We start from the raw sequence: 20,820 nt of genomic DNA, 5'->3' as shown, positions 1-20,820 counted from the left end.
AGAAATTATTTTACTTCCCTGACTAAAGTCTGAAGTTGAGCTTAGAGCTAGAGACCTACTTTCTATGACTTACTATGACCAAGTTTTATTTTGAGCGTTTTTTTTTTTTTTTTTTTTTCATCGAAGGATCATGAAAATAAGATAATGCTCTAATAGGTGTAAGGGATCGGTCTGGTCATTTTCGATAAAGATAGAAGTTGTCGAGACTTTCTGAATTAATATTAGATTGTGACCTTTTGGGTTCTGCATTGAGCTCTGTGTCATATTAACGTCATGAAAGGTAATGCTTTAAAACATTCAGCTTTGGTGTGCTCAGGTTAACATGGCAGAGTTTTATAAACTACATTAAAACTTACTGATGTACAGGACTTTGAGCTAGGGGAAAAAGCAGTACTGTCTTTCCAGATAACTTAAGGGTAAAAGCTTATTCTTTATTTTTTTTAATGTTTTTATTTATTTTTGAGAGACAGAGTGCAAGTGGAGGAGGGGCAGAGAGCAAGGGAGACCCAGAATCTGAAACAGGCTCTAGGCTCTGGGCTGTCAGCACAGAGCCCAATGCAGGGCTCAAACCCACAAACTGCAAGATCATGATATGAGCTGAGCCAAAGTCGGACGCCCAACTGACTGAGCCAGCCAGGCAACCCAGGTAAAAGCGTATTCTAAGTCAGTCTACCCACTGAGGTTATTGGATTTCTGACTGTGCTTTGTGCTTGGGAAGAAGTGGAGGAAAAGCAGCTACTAGCATTCCAATGTAAGTAAATATGCAGCAGTCTTTGTTTATAGGCTAGAATTCTTTATATTTTGCACAAAAATGAATTCTTAAAAAAAATTTTTTTTTTAACGTTTTTGAGACAGAGAGAGACAGAGCATGAACGGGGGAGGGTCAGAGAGAGGGAGACACAGAATCTGAAGCAGGTTCCAGGCTCTGAGCAGTCAGCACAGAGCCTGACGCGGGGCTCGAACTCACGGACCGTGAGATCATGACCTGAGCCGAAGTTGGCTGCTTAACCGACTGAGCCACCCAGGTGCCCCAAAAAATGAATTCTTTTGGTGGAATGAGCCTTTTACAGGTTGGTTTTTGACCCTTAAGTCAAAGGATTTTCCTTGAAATGCTTCAAATTTTAATTTGGTCTTTTGTATTTTTCTTCAGAAAAAAAAAATGAATTAGGTTCAGCTGCATAAAGTGGGTTTTTATCCTAATGGAGTGGAAATAAATGATAAATTTTATTTTGCCTTTAACTTGTTTATTTGAAATGTGAGGTTTCAGAGGTTGCAGTCTAGCAGTAGCTTGTATTGGACTAACTCTTGCCAATAATTATAAACAATATAAAAAGCAATAATTAGAAGACTCTAGAGAGCAAGCAGAAATAGGCAGAAATTGCACAAAATCATGTACTAGAAGAGATCCACATTAACTAGCTTTTGCCCCAAGGGCAATTTCCAGTTTGTGCACTGTGCTTGGAAATAGACTTCAGGTAGAATGTAATAGTCTTTCTGGGCTGAGGGGACATTTGGGGCTTGTAGAACAGCTGGAATTAGGAGAGAAATCTTGAAGAGAATTTCAGAACTATAAGCCCTAGAATATGCCTACAAATTTCTTTCAAATCCTTAGTGAACTCCAAAATTGTACCTGTGCAGTATAATAGTCAAACCTAGCAGAAAGCAATAGTTGAAGTCTATAGAACAAACTGTAGAGAAGAAGTAGCTGCCAGGGGAATACAAAGTTCGAAATTTCCACTAAGAGACGTTTAGTAAGTATTTTGGGTTTCCCATTGAAATCCAAAAAGGACCATAATAAGGAGAAAGCACAGCATCCTAGACCTAAGGGCCATACTTTTGTTAGGACTATGGGCAAAAGGATAAACTCACTGTAACAAAGTTTGAAATAAAGCTTTCACAGCATCAAGATTATCCATTGGTAATTTAACAGCTAGCCAGAAGAAAACACATTTTAGAAGAAAATAAAATCCAGAGTCCTCACAACATATCCACAAAGTCCAGTACACAATAAAAAATTAATCATACAAAGAAAAAAATCCATAATCAATATAAAATATGTAGAAGCAAATGCAGAGATGACCCACAGGTTGGAATTAACACAGTTATTTTAAAACAGTTTTAATACTTAAAGAATAGGGAAAAAAGATGGATGAACAGATTAGGATTTTCAGTGGAGAAATAGTTAAAAACCAAATGGAAAGTCTGGTAATGAAAAGTAAAAATCTGAAATGAAATCTATAGTATCTGAAATAAATTTCACTGGATGGGCTTCAGAGTAAACTGGACACAGCAGAAGGAAGACCCCCAGAAGACAAGCCAATATAAACAAATTCAAGCACAGAGGAAGAAAAAAAAGAAATAGCAAAGGTTTGATACCTGTGGGACAATATCAATCTTTTTGTTTTACTTTATTTTTAATTCATGTGTCATTTTTGTTTTACATATTTTTATTTAAATTCTAGTTATTTAACATATAGTGTAATATTGGTTTCAGGAGTAGGGGAAAATATCAGTCTAATTTACCTCTGGTTTGAGGACCGAAAAGTAGAGGAGAGGAAGAGAATGGGGCAAAAGAAACATTTGAAGCAGTCATACCTAAAGTTGCCCTCGATTTGTTGAAAGACATCAACTTACAGATACCAAAAGTTCAGTGAACCCCAAGAAGAATAAATACAACAAAGATCATATCTGGATACATCAGATTGCAAAAAATAAAAAAAGCAAAAATATTTTATAAGCAGCCAAGGAGAGGAAATGATATTACATTTAAACCATCATTGACCCCAGAATATAGACTAACCAAAATGATACATGGACAAGTCAGGGAATGTCCTCACGGAGGCCCAGGATAACCAAGGCACAATTTGACAAGTCACTTTTTCAACAATTGATTGCCAGTCTAATGGAACTTCCAATTGTTAGGTCTTAGAACTGGCTAGGATTGAATTGAAGGTTTAGCAGGTTTATACTCCACATCTGTTTCCTTTGGAACAGTCCCTTATACATTAAATAATATGTGAACAAAACACATGCAACGAGACTTTATAATACAGATAATAGCAAAAGAGCTGGAAGGAGAATAAGGTTAACAGCAAAAATATTTTCAAAATAAAAAGCCTGATGACATTTTATACAAATATCTAGGTCTAATTACAAAATAGTATACCTCCAAACTAAAAGGACTAATTACTCAAATAACCCGTTTCTGTGTTTCCTACTTTGTTGAGTGTTTTTCCAAGTAGGGGTGTTGGATTTGTCAAATGCTTTTTCTGCATCTATTGAGATGATCATGTGATTATCTGTCCTTTATTATTATGGCATATCACACTGATTTTCATATGTTGAACCAACTTTTCATTCCTGTGATAATTCCCACTCATTCCTGGTATACGATTCATTTTATGTGTTGGTGGATTCATTTTGCTATTTTGTTAAGGTTTTTTGCATCCATATTCACACAGAATGTTGGTCTGTAGTTTTCTTGTCTTTGTCTAGTTCTGGTATCAAGGGTAACTCTGGCTTTGTAGAAGGAACTGGAGAGTGTTCCCTCTTATTTTGGGGGAAGAGTTTGTGAATGGTTGGTGCTAATTCTTTAAATATTTGGTAGAATTCACCAGTAAAACCATCTTTGCCTGAGCTTTTCTTTGTGTAAAGTTTTTTTTTTCTTTAATTATAAATTCAATATTTTGTTAAATGTCTAATTGAATTTTCTATTTTTTCTTGAGTCTGTTTCATACATTTGTGTCTTTATAGAAATTAGTCCATTTCATCTAGGTTATCTAATTTGTTGGCATACAATTGTTTATAATATTCCCTTATTATCCTCTTTATTTCTGCAAAACCAATAGTAAAATGTCTTCTTTCTTTCCTGATTTTTATTAATTTGAGTCTTCTCCTTTTCTTGGTCAGTCTAGGTAAAGCTATGCCAATTTCATTGATCTTTTCAAAGAACCAATTTTTGGTTTTGTTTAGTTTTTTATTTTTCTATTCTCTACTTATGTATTTCCTCTCCAAGCTTTATTAGTTACTTCCTTTTGTTTGCTTTGGTTTGCACTTACTATGATGGAAAGTTAGTTTATTGATTTGAGATCTTACCTCTTTTTAAAATATAGGCATTTATAGCTATAAATTTCCACCTACAGCTTTTGCTATATCCAGTACATTTTGTATGTTGAATTTTCATTTTCATTCAGGTCAGTGTGTTTTCAAAGTTCTCTTGAGATTTTTTCTTTGACCTACTGACTTAAAGACTATGTTTTTTAAATTTCCACAAGATGTGAAAATCCCAAATTTCCTGTAGTTTTGGATTTTTAATTTCATTCCAGTATGTCTGGAGAACATATTTTCTATTTTAATCCTTTTAAATTTTTTGAAAAATGTTTTATGACCTAACATATGTACTATCCTGGAAAATGCTTCAGATGCACCTGAGGAGAATGTGTATTCTGCTGTTACTGGATGGTGTATTCTAGAGATATATTAGGTCTAATAGGTATATAGTATTGCTCAAGTCTTCTGTTTTATCGTTGATCTCCTGTATAGTTCTTTCCTATGATTTTATACCCAATTCCCTGTAGTATATCTTCTTTTTTAAAATAGCTTGAGAGATTTCTTTATGCTACATTTACACCCTGTTATACTCATCACTGAGGAATTATGTACGTTAAGGCACATGCCTATGATTGAATTTTTTAAGGCCAGTAATACAAAATTCTGGAAAAATTAAGATACAAGAGGAAAAAAGAATACATCCTTACACAAAACAGTACAATATGTACTGTTTGATTCCAATTTTGTTTTTAAAAAGACTGTAAAGAAACTTCAAAAATCAATGATTTGCTCTGTGTAAATGAAGCAATAACGTCCTAACCTGTCTCTGTGCTTCTAATCTTGTCCAGGAGTAGTTAGCACAGAGAAACAGGTAAGGCTTAGAACTAAGTTGTATCCTACAGAATTCCAGCTTTGTTAGTAAGTGTGTGACCTTGGCACACAATTTTCCAAGCAGGGATTAAAATAGTATCTGTATCAAATGGCTGTTATGAGGATTAAATGAGCTAATACATGTTAAACGCTTAGAATGGTGCCTACCACATAAGTGCTTAGTAAATGTTTGCTCTTATCATCCACCTCCAGTCCAGTCTCCATATCACAGTGTAAAGGTCACTCCCTTGTTAAAACCCTCCACCAGCTTCCTGTTTAAGCAAAAAACAATCCCCTTACCCCTAAGTTAGAAATTCCTGCTTCATCTGACCCATTTACCATTTAGATCTCTTCATTTCTTCCCCTCAAGCACAAAGCTCCAGACACACTGTCTTCTTTCAGTTCTTGAAACACTCCTGCTTGTTTTTGACTTAGGCACACGGCTTCTTTGTCCTGCCTTGAATAATCTTCGCAGAAAGACTTTTGTCTTTCAGAAGTCAAATTTTATTTCCTTTCTCTGACTACTATAAATGAGCTGCTCAATCACACTTTGTAGCATGACTCTATTAATTTCCTTGTTTCAAGCCGGCTCAACCAGGGCTGAACCCATGACCTGGAGATCAAGACCTGAGATGAGATCAAGAGTCAGATACCCAACCAATTGTAAGACTCAGGCTCTACCCCACCCCACCTCATAACTCTATTTTTACATGACACTATCAATATATTAAACATTGTTTTCTCCCTACTTGTTTTGTGTCTTCTTACTAGTATATAATTTTCATAAGACTATTTCCTGATACTTATGTGCTGGATACTCAATCGTTATCAAACTATTTTATTTCCTGTATTCTATAATATTACTTCCGTAATAAAATTAATTGTATGTCAATTTAGTGTTTTAGGAAATAGAACACGATATTCTGTAATTAGTCTGAGTTCAAATTCAACTACTACAGAGACCCAGATGTACGCCTCTGGGCAAGCTTCTTGCTCTTCCGGCTTCCTCAAATGGGAATACTATTTATTTCACAAGGTATTGCAAAAAAATTAAATCACGTAACATAAAAATGTTCAGCACTAAGTGAAAATCTGCCAGCATTAGAAATAAATGCCAAAGTCTCCTTGACTTTAGCTCTCTACTCCACCTAAGCCTCGGTAGGGTCGCTCTAGCCTCTACCTTCACCTCTATAGAACTCAGGGGCAACCCAGGAGGGGGCGGGAACAAGAGGTCCATGCACGCACTTCCGCCCCCGCGTCTCTCTCAGCCAATCGGCCTCTGATACCCCACCCCTTCCGCTCTAGGGAAAAACTAGCTCCCAGGTCGTCTTCCGGCGGGAGCTGTGCTGCTCCTTATCATGGTGAGTTGGCTGGGGGTGTGAGGGCTTCTGTCGTAGGTGATTCCTCTTATCTTTTCTCAACCTGAAGCGGCCTTGACATGCCTCAGCTGCCCAGAGGAGGGGGTCCTCGAAGTTGTCCTCCGGCGTCCGGGGAGAAGCGGCTGACGTCCGAAGCATTCCCCCTAGAGTTCTGATCCCCCTTCGCTCCCTCACCCTATTCCTTAGACGCTCGGGATCCCAGCCCTGCTCGAGGCCGAGTTTCCAATTCTTAGCAAGTTTGACTTTCCTCTGCCGAGATTTACTTGCTATAGAAATAAGTCTCCACTGGCGTCAGCGACTACCCCAGCAAAAGATGTGAAAACAAGCCCCCAGCAACAGCGACCCTATTTAGTGAGGCTTATATCAATGACAACACTATTGGCCTTAATATGAATAGGGTATTGAGACTGACGCCCCACTGTGCAACTTGGCTTTATGGAGTGCCTGATGCAGCTTTCAAAAGGCCAGTGACTGGAGAAAGTCCAGGTGTTGGTAAAACGTCTTTGGTGCACTTTTCCCCGGCGTTTGTAGATTCCAGTATACCTTATGGCTTGGGGGATGTGATGTTTAATCTAAAGGGGTTTTGTAAGAGAAATTAGTCTCGTTATGCCTTTAGAAATCAAGTGTATGGCTCTCCGAATTTTATCAAAAGATACATTGATTGTAACTTTAGCGTCAAAAGAGGTATGCACCATTTTATCTAAAAAATTCATGGATTTCTTACTGATAGACTACGGAGGAAAAAAGGACCACGTTTCAGTGTGCCTAAGCCATTGTTACTCTAAGTCTTTTTCATTGAGTGGGTATGGTCGATAAAATGTTTTATTTGTGCTTATTTTTTTTTTCTGCAAATTTTCTGTAATCCCTCTTTTACACACAGAAAGTGGGTAAAAGTTTACTTTTGGGGATCTAACCAAATAGCCTTCGAGCTCCTTTCTTCAAAATACTCACCACTGTGTAGCCAGAATTAAGTTTATAAAATTTGACCATGCTACTCCCTTGCTCACTTGATTAAAATCCTTCCATTCACCATGTCACATAATCCTCAAGATAAAGTCCTGTTTGCCACGGCATACCAACCTGTTGTCAAGCTTCTTTATAGCCTCTTTTTGCATATACTTATATTCATTTTCCGGTCACAGTGAACAGCTTGCAGATCATGCTCTAAGGATTAGGCCTTTGCACCTAACTTGTGCATGCTCTTCTGCGGAAATCATTCTCTCACTACTCATTATTATCAGTGTAATCCTTACATGTCCTTTAGTCTCTCATGAGCCTTTCTGCCCTGTCTCCAGATTCTGTTAGGCACCTCCTTCATGGTCCCATGATAACTTGGTGCTAATTACCAATAACATCTGGCCCTTAACAGACTGTTAAAATTGTGTATTCAGGTGTCTTTCTCACTTCCTAGACTGTAAGCTCTTTGAGAGCAGGACCTCTGTATTCACTCTGGTATTCCCAGAGCCTTGTAACAGTGCCTGGCCCAGAAGAGGTTTTTCAATATAAACCTGTTTTATAAAACACCAAATAAATATCTATGGCACTAAATTTTTATGCTTGAAACATTAGTAATACAGGAAAATAGTAGCATTTAAGGTATTATATGCAAAGCACAGTGCTAGCTTAGAAAATGTAAAGGAAATAATAGCCCTTGTCATTAGTGAAGTTACCAAAAAATTAACTTCAGTGCAAGATGACAAGATGAAAGCTATCCTCTGGTTCATTACAAAGCAAGTGGCATAAAAAACAGTATCGTTTGGAATAATCTAGGAAGGCTTCATATAGAAAGTCACCCATGAAACGGTGCTTTGTGCCTTACTCCATCACTCTGAATCTACTTTTCATTACTCTCATTTGAACGAGGAAACAGAGGTCAAGTAACTTGCCAGGTATTACAGGGCTGTTAGAGCTTGGGTTAGACAAGTCTGGCCTTTTCATTCTAGAGTGTTAACCATCATGAGACAGGGGTACACCAGTTTAGTTTGAGTTGATTTCCTACCTGAAGCAAGAGGTAAAGCTGGAAAGAAACTGAGGCTAGGTCATTGAAAGCATTGAATTTCAGATTGTAAAATTAGGAGTTTATCTTGATAGCAGTGGACAGCCAATGTAATTTTGGAAAAAGTGACATGAATTTAGGATTTTCGTGGGTTCTTACCTCTTTTAGCTAATATCAGAATGGCATCAGAAATGGCCCTCTGCCTTTTAAAAACCTTATTGTCTCAACCTAAAACTTAAGTTAAAGTAACTTAAATAATTTAAAGTGGGATGAAGGTAGAAGATAACAGTATTAAGCAGAATTTATTTTTGGGACAAAATAACTGACATATAACTCATTAAGAATAGGGTATATTCATTAACATTAACATTCATTAGCATTTCAAATGAAAGTAGCATATTGTTCCTTTTCACCTGAAGTAGCTTAGCAAAGCCTTAGAGTTACACGCACACTGGTCTTTATTCGGATAGCAAAATCAGTAACACTTTGTTCTAATGCTTTATTTTTATATTTTAAAGTCTGTTTCACTTAAAAATTTTTTTATTACGGAAATTTTCAAACATAGGAAAGTAGAGTATAATGGGCCCCCGTGTAGCCATCACTTGGCCTCAACGATTATCAACATTCTGTTTTTTTTATGCCAGATTTCTAGTGGCTCAACCTTATTTTTTGCCTCTTCTGAGTCTCAACCTAATGTAACTAATGACATGTCTGAGTTTTAAAGGATGGGTTATATCTTTTTTTTATAGAACTACTGAGATGTTCCCAGATGCTAACTGTGGGAAAATCATACCTGTGCTTGAGTTGAATCTGAGTTTTCCTCACTTTAAATCTGTTAACATTCAGTTCCACTGCTTTCTGTGGAGTTTAAGTGTTTAAGTCAAAGCAGCCAGTGGTAATGAGGTAGAAATGGAGTATGGTTGTTAATGGTGATCATGGCCATACCATCTAGGAAAGCATTTTGCTAAAATTAAAATCCAAATAAATATTTAAGTACATGGCACTTAGCAATCAAATTATTGTACATGACCCACTGAAAATTGTGAAAGACTTTTTTTTTTATCCCTAGAAACAATACTTTGCTTTTGGAATAATAATTAAAAATTGTTTTTTCCACAGTTTGTCTTTCCTCCCAGAGTTGTCTTTGTTTTTATTTTTCATAGGGTATTATATTCCCAAGATAGTGATGAAATTATACATCCATAAATTTCTTCAAGTACACGATAGTTTTGTGTATTAACTTTAACAGAATAAAAAATCAAAGTAAGAAATATAGTAAGGATCCGACTTAATTTTTCCAAGAAACCATGTATTGAGTAGCTTATATTTTCTCCTGCTGATGTTGGATACTGCTTTAATCATAAAACAATTTCCCATATGTGCTTAAACTCTCCTTTATGCTAAGGTTTCCTATACTTGAGTGACAAATTCTAGTCTCCAGTTAACATTTCTTCTCTTGCTAACCCCACAATCATGCCTTTTCTCTACTGGACCCATACTGTGAACTAACAAGGACTACAGAGGCTAGCCAGGATGCTAGATACTTTGCCTAAGACAGAACCTCTTGATTAGGTAAATGTAATATTTTATTTCCAGCAGAGCTGTTTGGCAAATGGTTTGCTTTTCTGGTTCAAAATTACCTAATCCACTTAAAAATAAAAGAGTATAGTCTGGTACTAAAATGCCTGGGTTTGAATTCCTGCTCAGTCAGTTGTTAGCAATGTCCCCTTGGACAATTTACTAAAAATTGTTTCCAGCTCATAGATTATTGTGAGAGTTAAATAGATACTTATAAAGTGGTTAGAATAATTGCCACATACTGAGTGTTCAGTAAATGTTGTTACTATTATATCGCATCACAGGATATGAAAAAGATTACATGCTTAAATGCTGATTTGTTTATTTTTGTTTATTTTAAAGGGGACAATTCATCTCTTTAGAAAACCACAGAGATCTTTTTTTGGCAAGTTACTACAGGAATTTAGACTTGTAGCAGCTGACCGAAGGGTAAGTTATTTATTAACTCTATTTTTAATCATTGCACAGACAACATAATGACATTGAAAAAGATCATTTTTAAGGTACAAAGAAATTACTCTTGATCCCACCACACTGGTTTTGTTTTTAAGTAAATTCTACACCCAATGTGGGATTTGAACTCAACAACCCTGAGATCAAGAGTCACATGCTCTACTGACTGAGTCAGCCAGGCGCCCCACCACACTGTTTTCATTTTTTTATGTTGGATAAGCAATTTTTTTTTAAAGTAATCTCTGTGCCCAGTGTGGGGCTGTAACACACAACCCCAAGATCAAGAGTTGCGTGCTCTACCAACTGAGTGAGCCAGGCGCCCCTAAATAAGCACATTTTTAATGTAAAAGTATAGTATTTTCGTACACAGTTGTTTGTTTGGGAGGAAGCTAGGCTTCAGTTAAGGTTCTTATTCTAATTCTAATGAGTGTTAAAGATAAATTATTTTGTGATTGCCTTTTATTTATTTTTTTCAGCATCTCAACTTTATTTTTTACCTTTTTTTTTTTTTTTTTTTACAAATCTAATAGGTGTAGTTTGAAGCCATGTTTACTTATTTTTATTGTATGGAAAGAAAAATAATTTATGCTTTGATACTGTAAGTAAAAAGATAATTGGTTTGATCTCAGGGTTGTGAATTCAAGCCCCGTATTGGTCACCAATATAGACCTAGTTTTGTTTTCATTGTTCTCGTTATTGTGTAAATTATACTATAAGCTCCCTGAAGACAGTGACTGTATCTTATTTTGTCCACTTTTAATAAAAGTACAAAATAAGCAATAAATATGTGAAGAATTTCAAATACACCTAGCTTCACTGGAACATAAGTAAACCAGTGATATTGGCCATGTATTGTGATACTCGACTAGAGACTCACTCTGTTCTTTGTTATCACTGTATCTTCTGTTTGCTAAAACCTTGGAATATAGGCAGAACTCAATAATTCTAATATTTGCAAATAGTATACTGCTGTGGTTGTTAAACTTAAAGAGCCAAAGGTAGGAAATTCATCTGCTACTTGTGTGTCTAGTCCATTTAGGATGATCTTTTGAAAACAGATAAGTAGAACTTTATAATGTTCTATGGAAAGCAACCACATTACAGAAGTAAACAGGAAACTCCTGAACCATATACAGTACACCACAGAATTGGTAGTAGGAACAAAACTGATCTAGGAACATCTACATTGTGCAGATAACTCTATCATAACTTAAATCTTACAAGATGTACCCGAGCTCGTCTCTTTTTACTACTACTCCTATCTTAGTTCTTGGTAATTTCTTATAAGGAAGATCCTTACCTCTCAGTTCCTTACTTCCTTACCACAAATAATCTTGTCATACATCCCTTCCAACTATCCACTTCTGTGATCATACTACAGACATTATCATTTATAATAGCTAAAACTGCCTGTTGTCTCATTTTCAAGCATTTCACTCATAGTTACCATCTGTCTTTCCAGTTCACTCCTTGTATTACCCCAATTCCAGTAATTCTTCAGTCTTACTAGGATCTCTAATCCATTGACTGCCATCCTTTCACTATTTTTTACTTCTCTTACCCTCATTTGCTTACTTATCCAGTTTAGATTCTTTGGTTCATCATTCCCAATTTCATGCATATGTCTTAAACTCCTTTGTGCCCTCCTTCCATCTGTCTCTCATCCTCTGATACTGCAAATCCTTAACATCATTAAGTTTACTTTCCTCCTACTCTGTGGCTGCACCCAATTGAATGTAGCCTAAGAGAAACATGGTGACTGGTCTGATTTTAAATTCATGGTCAAGTATGCCATTAGAGCTGCCCATTCTATATTTTTTAGTTCATTCACTTTTCCATTTTTCTAGATGGTTATTTCAACCCATTTTCTTTCACTTCTGTCCTCAAACTTCCAAAACCTTATTCATCCTCACTCTGACCTATTGGTCTTGCTTCCTGTTTCACTAAAGGAAAAGAAGTAATCAGAAAATGCTTCCACATCCTGTCATCCACCAACACTATCTTTGCGCCTGTCTCTATAAATGAACTCTGTTCTTTGTAAGTGCCTCTACTTGTTGCTTACTCAAAGACAACTTTCCTACGATTGTTCCTTCTGTCTCTTGCATCATTGTTCCTTCTTGCATCATTATTACATGCCATGTCTTCCACTGTCAGCTACTCCCTCATTTCTCTGCTTCCTTTTATAGAACAACTACTTAAAAGAATTGTCTTTACTCTGTTCACTTTCTCTTCTCCCTGGCTCTACTTCCCACCAATCCACTCTAACAGCTTTAACAAATAACCTCTGTGTTGCCAAAATCAATGTTCATTCTCATTTCCCATGTTACTTAACCTTCAGTAGCATTTGACAAAAATTGGTCACTTCCTTAAAGCACTTTTTTCATTTGGACTGAAACATCACTCTTGGTTTTCCTTGTACTTACTTGGCTGTTGTTCATCACTTTCCTGTCATCTTTCTGATCTTTAAGTTTTAGAGCATCCCATCTCTTAGAGCTTTAGCCTCTGTTGCTTATGTTTGTTACATCTAGGTGACACTGACTTCATATGCTGATGACCCCATATATATATCTCAATCTCTAACTTCTCCCCTACTTCTAGATTCCTATGTATAATGGCCCTTTCAGCATTTCTACTTGGATATCTAACAGGCATCTCAAATTTAATATGGTCAAACCTGAAGTTTGATTTTCTGTCCCTTCCTCACTAAATGGCCACTCTTTTCTTGCGGTGCACAGTCCAGAAACCCTGGAGTTGTTCTTACCTCTCTTTCTCTCATTCCTCATCCATTTTATAAGTAAATCTTGCTAGCTCCATCTTTAATATAGTACTCAGAATCTGACTCTTTTAACACTTTCTTACCAACCTCAAAGCCACCATTTCTCACATGATTATTGCAGTCATGTTCCAAATGGTCTTCCCACTTCTCTCTTTGCCCTTATGCAGTACATTCAAAATAGAGAAGCTAGATGATCTTTTATGAAAGCTAAGTCACTTTCCATCTCATTTGAAATAAACCCCAGGTCTTTTGCTAGCATACAGGATGCTGCTTGATGGAGCCCCAGATTCCCTCTCACCTCTCTTGCCTAGCCATCCTAGGCCAGGTACTCTTCTATCTTAGGGCATTTGCACCGTGGTACCCATTTTCTTTCCCAGATATCTGCATGCTTAGCACCTTTGCCTCTGTAAAATCTCAGGTCACATGTTACCTCACCAAAGGGATCTTTTCTGACTACCCTGTCTACTGTCTAGTAGAGCAACCTTTCCATGATACCCATTACTGAGTTCTTACACACTTTATTTTTCCTTTGTAGCGCTTACCACCACCTGATGTTATATATTTATTTGTTGTCTGTCGTCCCAGCTAGATTATAAGGTCCATATTTTGTTCATTGCTGTATCTCCAGTGCCTAGAAAAGTGTCTGTTACAAAATAGGTACTCAAATATTTGTTGATGAATAGCTTGATTCATCAGTAGAGCTTCAGAGAAGGTCATTTTCAAATTACATGCTTTTATCCTCTTTTTCTGACTATTCTTCAATCCCTGTCCTGACTAGAGCTCATGTCCTGTCATTTCATTAATGTCTTCACTTTTAGAGTCCCTTGTCCCATTAACCTATCCTATCAGCTCTCAGTCTCTGACATCCCTACCTCACCTGCTTCTCTGGTTTTGCTCCTAGGGGTAGGGGAACCTGCAGAATGCTGTCTACCATAAATCCATGCTGGTAATTCTTTTCTCTTTTTTGACAATTCAGTAGTATTCTCACTATAATAGCTATTCTGCAAACTCTCCTCTTGATTTAAGTCCTACTTTACCATATCCCTTAATTTTCGAAAAACACGTTCTTTTCTGGAGATTTATAAGGTATTAGCTCTGTACGATTTCGCTGTCACTTCTTTCTGCCTCACAGTTTCTGTCCCTTCAGTCACCTTCTTATCCTTCTCACCTTTCTGAAAAGAGTTGTTCTTCATTCTAAACCTGCATTTTCCATCTGTGTTCTAAAGCCATCCTATCCCACACTTGACTTTTGCAATTATATCTGTTTAATCTTAATGCCTACATACAATTCCCTTTTCGCTAATTTCTTTCACTTCTACATTCACACAATTATAGGTCTCCCTTCTTTGTACGGAGTAGAGTGGAACAAGAATTAAAAAAAAAACCACTTGATCTCTTGTTTTTAGAATTCCCTTTCTCCTTCTGATGAAATCTTCTGATGAAATCATAGCTACTTTCAGGGTGTATCTCAGGTCTGTGAACTTCTAAACCATGGTAGTCTTTCCCTCTTTTGCAGTCCTATTTCATATGACTTATTTGGTGAATAAGTAAGTGCTGCCCTTTTTCAGGGGAGGGAAGGAGTAACTTTATTTTGATATAATTTCAAGTTTACAGAAAAGTCACAAGATTAGTGTGAGGAACTCCCTTAAGCCCTTTACTCAGGTTCGCCATTGGCTTTATATTTTGCCCCATTTGCTATCATTGTCTCTATGTACATATTTATAGAGACAAAATGGTGTTAAAGTAAATGCCTATTTTTCTCAACTGTTTGAGAGTTTTTATGGCAGGATTTTTTTTCTCTTGAAGAATTCCCCTTCTATTATTTTAGATTTACATATATTATAATAATAAATTGGTTGATGATAATTTTGGTAGATATAGAAAATGTGACACTGACTTTTTGAAGGAAATTGGGTTTATTCCTTTGTGGAGTATGAATTGCAGCAACTTGAATAAACCCAGTGAAGTTTATTAGCACTATGCAAATAAGAGTGATTTTCTTTTTCACAGTCCTGGAAGATACTGCTCTTTGGTGTAATAAATTTAACATGTACTGGCTTCCTGCTTATGTGGTGCAGTTCTACGAACAGTATAGGTATGTCACCATTCTTATTTTTGTGCAATTAATTATTAGTTTCACATTTATTGTTCTGATCTTAAAAAAAGGTATGTCTTTCTTTACATGGGGTATATTATTCTGAAATATAACTCAAAAGATTTAATTGTGAGAATCTATTTGAAAAGTATCTTGTAAATGGTACAGTATGGTTTAATTATTAGGTATTATCATTTTTTTAAATGTTTGTTTATTTTTGAGAGAGAGAGACAGAGCGTGAGTGGGGGGGGCAGAAAGAGAGAGGGAGACACAGAATCTGGAATAGACTCCAGTCTCTGAGCGATCAGCACAGAGCTCAACACAGCTCAAACTTGGGAATGGCGAGATCATGACCTAGGCTGAATCGGACATTTAAGTGAGTGAACCAGCCAGGTGCCCCTAGGCGTTCTCATTTTAAATCACCTATTTTTTTTTAAGTTTTAAATCCTTTAAAAAATTTTTTTTTGTTGTTTATTTATTTTTGAGAGAAACAGAATGTGGATAAGGGAGGGGCAGAGAGAGAGAGGGAGACAGGCTCCAGGCTCCGAGCTCTCAGCACAGAGCCCATAGTGGGGCTCGAACTCATGAACCCTGAGATCATGACTTGAGCCAAAGTCAGACGCTTAACTGACTAAGCCACCCAGGTACCCCTGTAAGTTTTAAATCTATTTGAAAAACTGAGATTCCTATTTAATGTGATAGACTATCCCTTCAGTTTATGCGGTGTCTCCGTAAGATTTTGACATTTATGTTTATTGGATTTTCCTGGTAAAGGGAAATCTGTAATATTTTGTTTCTTGACCTCGTATATTTTTTTTTAATTTTTTTTTTTAATGTTTATTTCTGAGACAGAGAGGGACAGAGCATGAGTGGGGGAGGGGCAGAGAGAGAGGAAGACACAGAATCAGAAGCAGGCTCCAGGCTCTGAGCTATCAGCACAGACCCCAACGCAGGGGTCGAACTCACGAACCATGAGATCATGACCCGAGCCGAAGTCAGACACTCAACCGACTGAGCCACCCAGGCGCCCCTTGATCTCGTATATTTTTATGTATCCTTATTTTCATCCTGCTATTTAAAGAATATATTTAAAATGGTATTCAGATGACAGAAAACGGCAAAAAAACAAAAACGATTACAGCACTTTTGGGTATATGCTGCTTCATTTTTCCTGATGGAGAAATCAGGTTCTGAAAGTAAACTATTAAATTTACCTTCTTTGTTTTTTGTTTTTTAAACTTTTTTTCTTCTTTAAATTAAGTAGTCCCATGCCCAGCATGAGACTTGAACTCATGACCCTGAGATCAAGAGTCACATCCTCTAGCCATTCAGGCGCCTCTGTACTTATCAAGTTTAGCTACATATATATTAGTCTAAGTAATTGCCAACATATGAGGTTAATTAGTGACTCCATTTTTTTTTTTGTAATGGATACTTCTGGTGTGAACAATCCTGATGATGAGCTATATTTCCTAACAGCAACATTTTAATCATTTGTTTTGTTGTTGTTTTGCAGCTTTAACTGCCTATACTTACTTGACCATATTTGACCTTTTTAGGTAAGTTTTAGAAGATCTCTTCAGTGTTTTGAAACTAATAAGGAATTTTTGCACTGAATTTATGAAGCTTTCTCTGCTTAAAGCAATGTGTGTAACAAGTAAAATTCTCAACAATATATATACAAACAATAACAATTAGGAGATATATTGGAAGAAATTATCTCATTTATAGAGGAACAGAAAAGATAATACTAAGGCATTAGACCAGGTGCTTGAGGTGCCTACCTGTAGTTGAGTCAGCTGTGGCCAGGGAGCAGGGTCAAGTAAGAACATACCAGTTTCTTCTGTAACCATGTAGATGGGCATTAATAACTAAAGTGAGTAATTGTGAGCTAGGGAGACACCTTTTTGGCTCCCTGCTTTGTAAGACCTTTCATATTACTGTGTAAGCGTTGTAAAATACTTGATGTTTTCAAGAGCGATGCCTTAGGAGTATTACAATGTCTTTTCATCAGTCATCTAACTAAATCTACTTGACTGGTCTAAAACAGATAGTTACCACCTGAATTTCACACTGTAGTAATCTCCACTGTACTTGGAAAATGAACATCCAGAACGTTCAGAATGTTGTTAAGGTGTTATTAATATTTAGTTTAACTTTTAACAAAGATTAAAGTTAATCAGAGTCAAGATTTATTGTCTGTGGCTAAAATAAAATATATTATTTATTTTTTATTATTACCTTATTATTACTGTCTCATTTTTGCATGCTCAGTTATGGAAGCCATTTAGCATGGATAACTTACTGAGTAGAGAAAGAATGGATTTAGTTTCTATTTATTGACTTGATGTATCCTAATTTTTTTCAGTTTCTTCACATGTTAAAGCTGAGGTATTAGGATGTTCACTGTGATTAGATTTGGGATTATTTGAATAATTTATTTAGTCTTCAAACACTGATAACTTTCACCAAACTTAGGAATTCTGGAAACTTAATTTATTTCTGTGTGTTCTCGCTCTAGTTCTAAAGCAAAATTTATTTTCCTTTTTACTTAGTTTAATAACATGTTTGATAAGTTACTGGGTAATGATGAGGAAACCTAGCCCTGTCTATTCATTTGGGTAAGTTCACGTCCTTTTATTTTCTGGTAACTTATTGCTATTAAAATGGTAGGTGTATCAGGAAGTAAAGAGCTAGTTAGAATATTTGTAGAGAATAAATGCTGCCTGCTTAGTGGAATGGGGATCCCAAATAGTGAAATAGATTTAAAAAAGTATCTTCCAAGAGGATTTTAGATAAGAAACATGAATATTTACATTTAAATAGTATTAAAATAAAATGTTCACATTAAGGTTTTTTTTTTTTTTTCTATTTTATAAAACAAATATTAACATGAAATGTTCACATTAAGTTCTTGAGTATTTTGGTAATCTCTTAAATTTTAGTTAAAGGGAGTACAAAGGATTTTCCTATGTATATGTTAGAAAAATGTGGTATACTTTAACATTAATGCAGTGATAGAGATATATTTTTATCTTAAAATTGGATTTGTGATAGCTATGGGCTAATAGAATTTGAGATTCTGTTTCTGTAGTTTCAGAAATTACTCAAAGTTGAAAGTTGGAAGATAATCTTTTGAATTAGAAGTTTTTGTTAATATATTAGAAAAAATGAGTTTCTTTCAGATTTTAGGAAACAATGTGAAATTCAGTTTAGGGGGGATAGAATTAAGATGGTGGAGTGGTATGGGGACCCTGCGCTTGTCTCATCCCTGAAACCCAGCTAGTTCAGCATCAAGCCATCTTGAACACCTAGGAAATTGATCTGAGGATTAACACAACAGTCTGCATAATTTGATCTACAGAAGTTGGCAGGTACGCAGTGTGGAGAGGTGAATTGGAGAAGAAAAAGGCTGCAGAGAGTACGGAGTCATTTTTGGGGAGAGACGACAGAGAGAGGGAGAGAGTGCAGCACATCAGGATCACATAAGAAAAGCACTCCCCTTCCCTCAAAAGTAGCTGGAGGAAAAGAGAGAGAGTGAGAGAAAGAGAAAGAGAGAAAGAGAAAAGACACTCTCAGGGGACTGGGCAAGAAGTCTGTTCCCCAAGACCATGGGCAGGGAGAAAAGAGAGGGTTTCAGTGTCCCCAGGATTCTATAAGCAGTGGAGCAGACTCTGAAGTTTCAGAGCTCACTGCCTGGCGCTGCTCCAGTGAGGAAGTAGGGATTTATTCCTGGGCTGCAGGGATTCAATATCCACACATCAATTGTGGTTCAGTATCCACACATCAATCAACATGATACGTCACATTAATAAAAGAAAGGATAAGAACCACATGATCCTTTCAATAGATGCAGAAAAGCATTTGACAGGGGCGCCTGGGTGGCTCAGTTGGTTAAGCGTCCGACTTCGGCTCAGGTCATGATCTCGTGGTCTGTGAGTTCGAGCCCCGCGTCGGGCTCTGTGCTGATGGCTCAGAGCCTGGAGCCTGTTTCAGATTCTGTGTCTCCCTCTCTCTCTGACCCTCCCCCATTCATGCTCTGTCTCTCTCTGTCTCAAAAATAAATAAACGTTAAAAAAAATTAAAAAAAAAAAAAAGAAAAGAAAAGCATTTGACAAAGTACAGCATCCTTTCTTGATGAAAACCCTCAAGAAAGTAGGGATGGAAAGAACAAACCTCAACATCATAAAGGCCGTATACAAAAGACCCACAATTAATATCATCCTCAATGGGGAGAAACTGAGAGCTTTCCCCATAAGATCAGGAACATGTTGTTCAGCATAGTACTGGAAGTCCTAGCCTCAGCAGTCAGACAACAAAAAGAAACAAAAGGCATCCAAATCAGCGGGGAAGAAGTCAGACTTTCACTCTTCACAGATGACATGATACTCTACCTGGAAAACCCAAAAGACTCCACAAAAAACTACCAGAACTGGTACATAAATTCAGCAAAGTCACAGGATATAAAATCAATATACAAAAATCGGTTGCATTTCTATACACCAATAATGAAGCAGCAGAAAGAGAAATCAAAGGATCAATCCCATTTATAATTGCACCAAAAAACCATAAAATACTTGGGAATAAACCTAACCTAATAAAAGATCTGTATGCTGAAAACTAGAAAGCTTATGAAAGAAATTGAAGAAGACACAAAAAAATGTGAAAAGATTCCATGCTGCTGGATAGGAAGAACAAATATTGTTAAAATGTTGATACTACCCAAAGCAATCTACATATTCAATGCAATCCCTGTCAAAGTAACACTAGCATTCTTCACAGAGCTAGAACAAACAATCCTAAAATTTGTGTGGAACCAGAAAAGAACCTGAATAGCCAAAGCAATCTTGAAAAAGAAAACCAAAGCAGGAGGCATCACAATCCCAGACTTCAAGCTATACTACAAAGCTGTAATCATCAAGACAGTATGGCACTGGCACAAGAACAGACACTCAGATCAATGGAATAGAATAGAGAACCCAGAAATGGTCCCACAAACGTATGGCCAACTAATCTTTGACAAAGCAGGAAAGAATATCCAATGGGAAAAGGACAGTCTCTTCATTTTTTTTTTAAATATATGAAATTTATTGTCAAATTGGTTTCCATACAACACCCAGTGCTCATCCCAAAAGATGCCCTCTTCAATACCTATCACCCACCCTCCCCTCCCTCCCACCCCCCATCAGCCCTCAGTTTGTTCTCATTTTTTAAGAGCCTCTTATGCTTTGGCTCTCTCCCACTCTAACCTCTCTCTCTTTTTTTTTTTTTTTCCTTCCCCTCCCCCATGGTTCCTGTTAAGTTTCTCAAGATCCACCTAAGAGCGAAAACATATGGTATTTGTCTTTCTCTGTATAGCTTATTTCATTTAGCATCACACTCTCCAGTTCCGTCCATGTTGCTACAAAGGGCCATATTTCATTCTTTCTCATTGCCACATAGTACTCCATTGTGTATATAAACCACAATTTCTTTATCCATTCTTCTGTTGATGGACATTTAGGCTCTTTCCATAATTTGGCTATTGTTGAGAGTGCTGCTATAAACATTGGGGTACAAGTGCCCCTGTGCATCAGTACTCCTGTATCCCTTGGGTAAATTCCTAGCAGTGCTACTGCTGGGT

General features: G+C 36.7%; 1 protein-coding gene across 3 annotated transcripts in view; it reads left to right on the top strand.

Annotated features, from left to right (window-relative positions):
• Positions 1-6,172: 6,172 nt before the first annotated feature.
• The window catches only part of SLC30A6 (solute carrier family 30 member 6), a 46,472-nt gene continuing 31,824 nt past the window's right edge, over positions 6,173-20,820 (top strand). The window contains exons 1-5 of one of the 3 annotated variants that reach the window (XM_045447225.1): positions 6,173-6,281; positions 10,216-10,302; positions 15,113-15,197; positions 16,714-16,756; positions 17,753-17,818. In XM_045447225.1, coding sequence (XP_045303181.1) covers positions 6,279-6,281; positions 10,216-10,302; positions 15,113-15,197; positions 16,714-16,756; positions 17,753-17,818 — 284 coding nt within the window. In that variant the 5' untranslated portion in view covers positions 6,173-6,278. Of the gene's footprint in view, positions 6,282-10,215; positions 10,303-15,112; positions 15,198-16,713; positions 16,757-17,752; positions 17,819-20,820 lie in introns of those variants that run through there. The other 2 variants (XM_045447226.1, XM_045447227.1) reach the window with 2 other exon arrangements.

This window comes from Leopardus geoffroyi, chromosome A3, assembly GCF_018350155.1.
Source record: "Leopardus geoffroyi isolate Oge1 chromosome A3, O.geoffroyi_Oge1_pat1.0, whole genome shotgun sequence".
NCBI classification, from domain to species: Eukaryota; Metazoa; Chordata; class Mammalia; order Carnivora; family Felidae; genus Leopardus; species Leopardus geoffroyi.
Note: the sequence above shows the minus strand (reverse complement) of the source record. Positions and strands in the feature narration are given on the sequence as shown.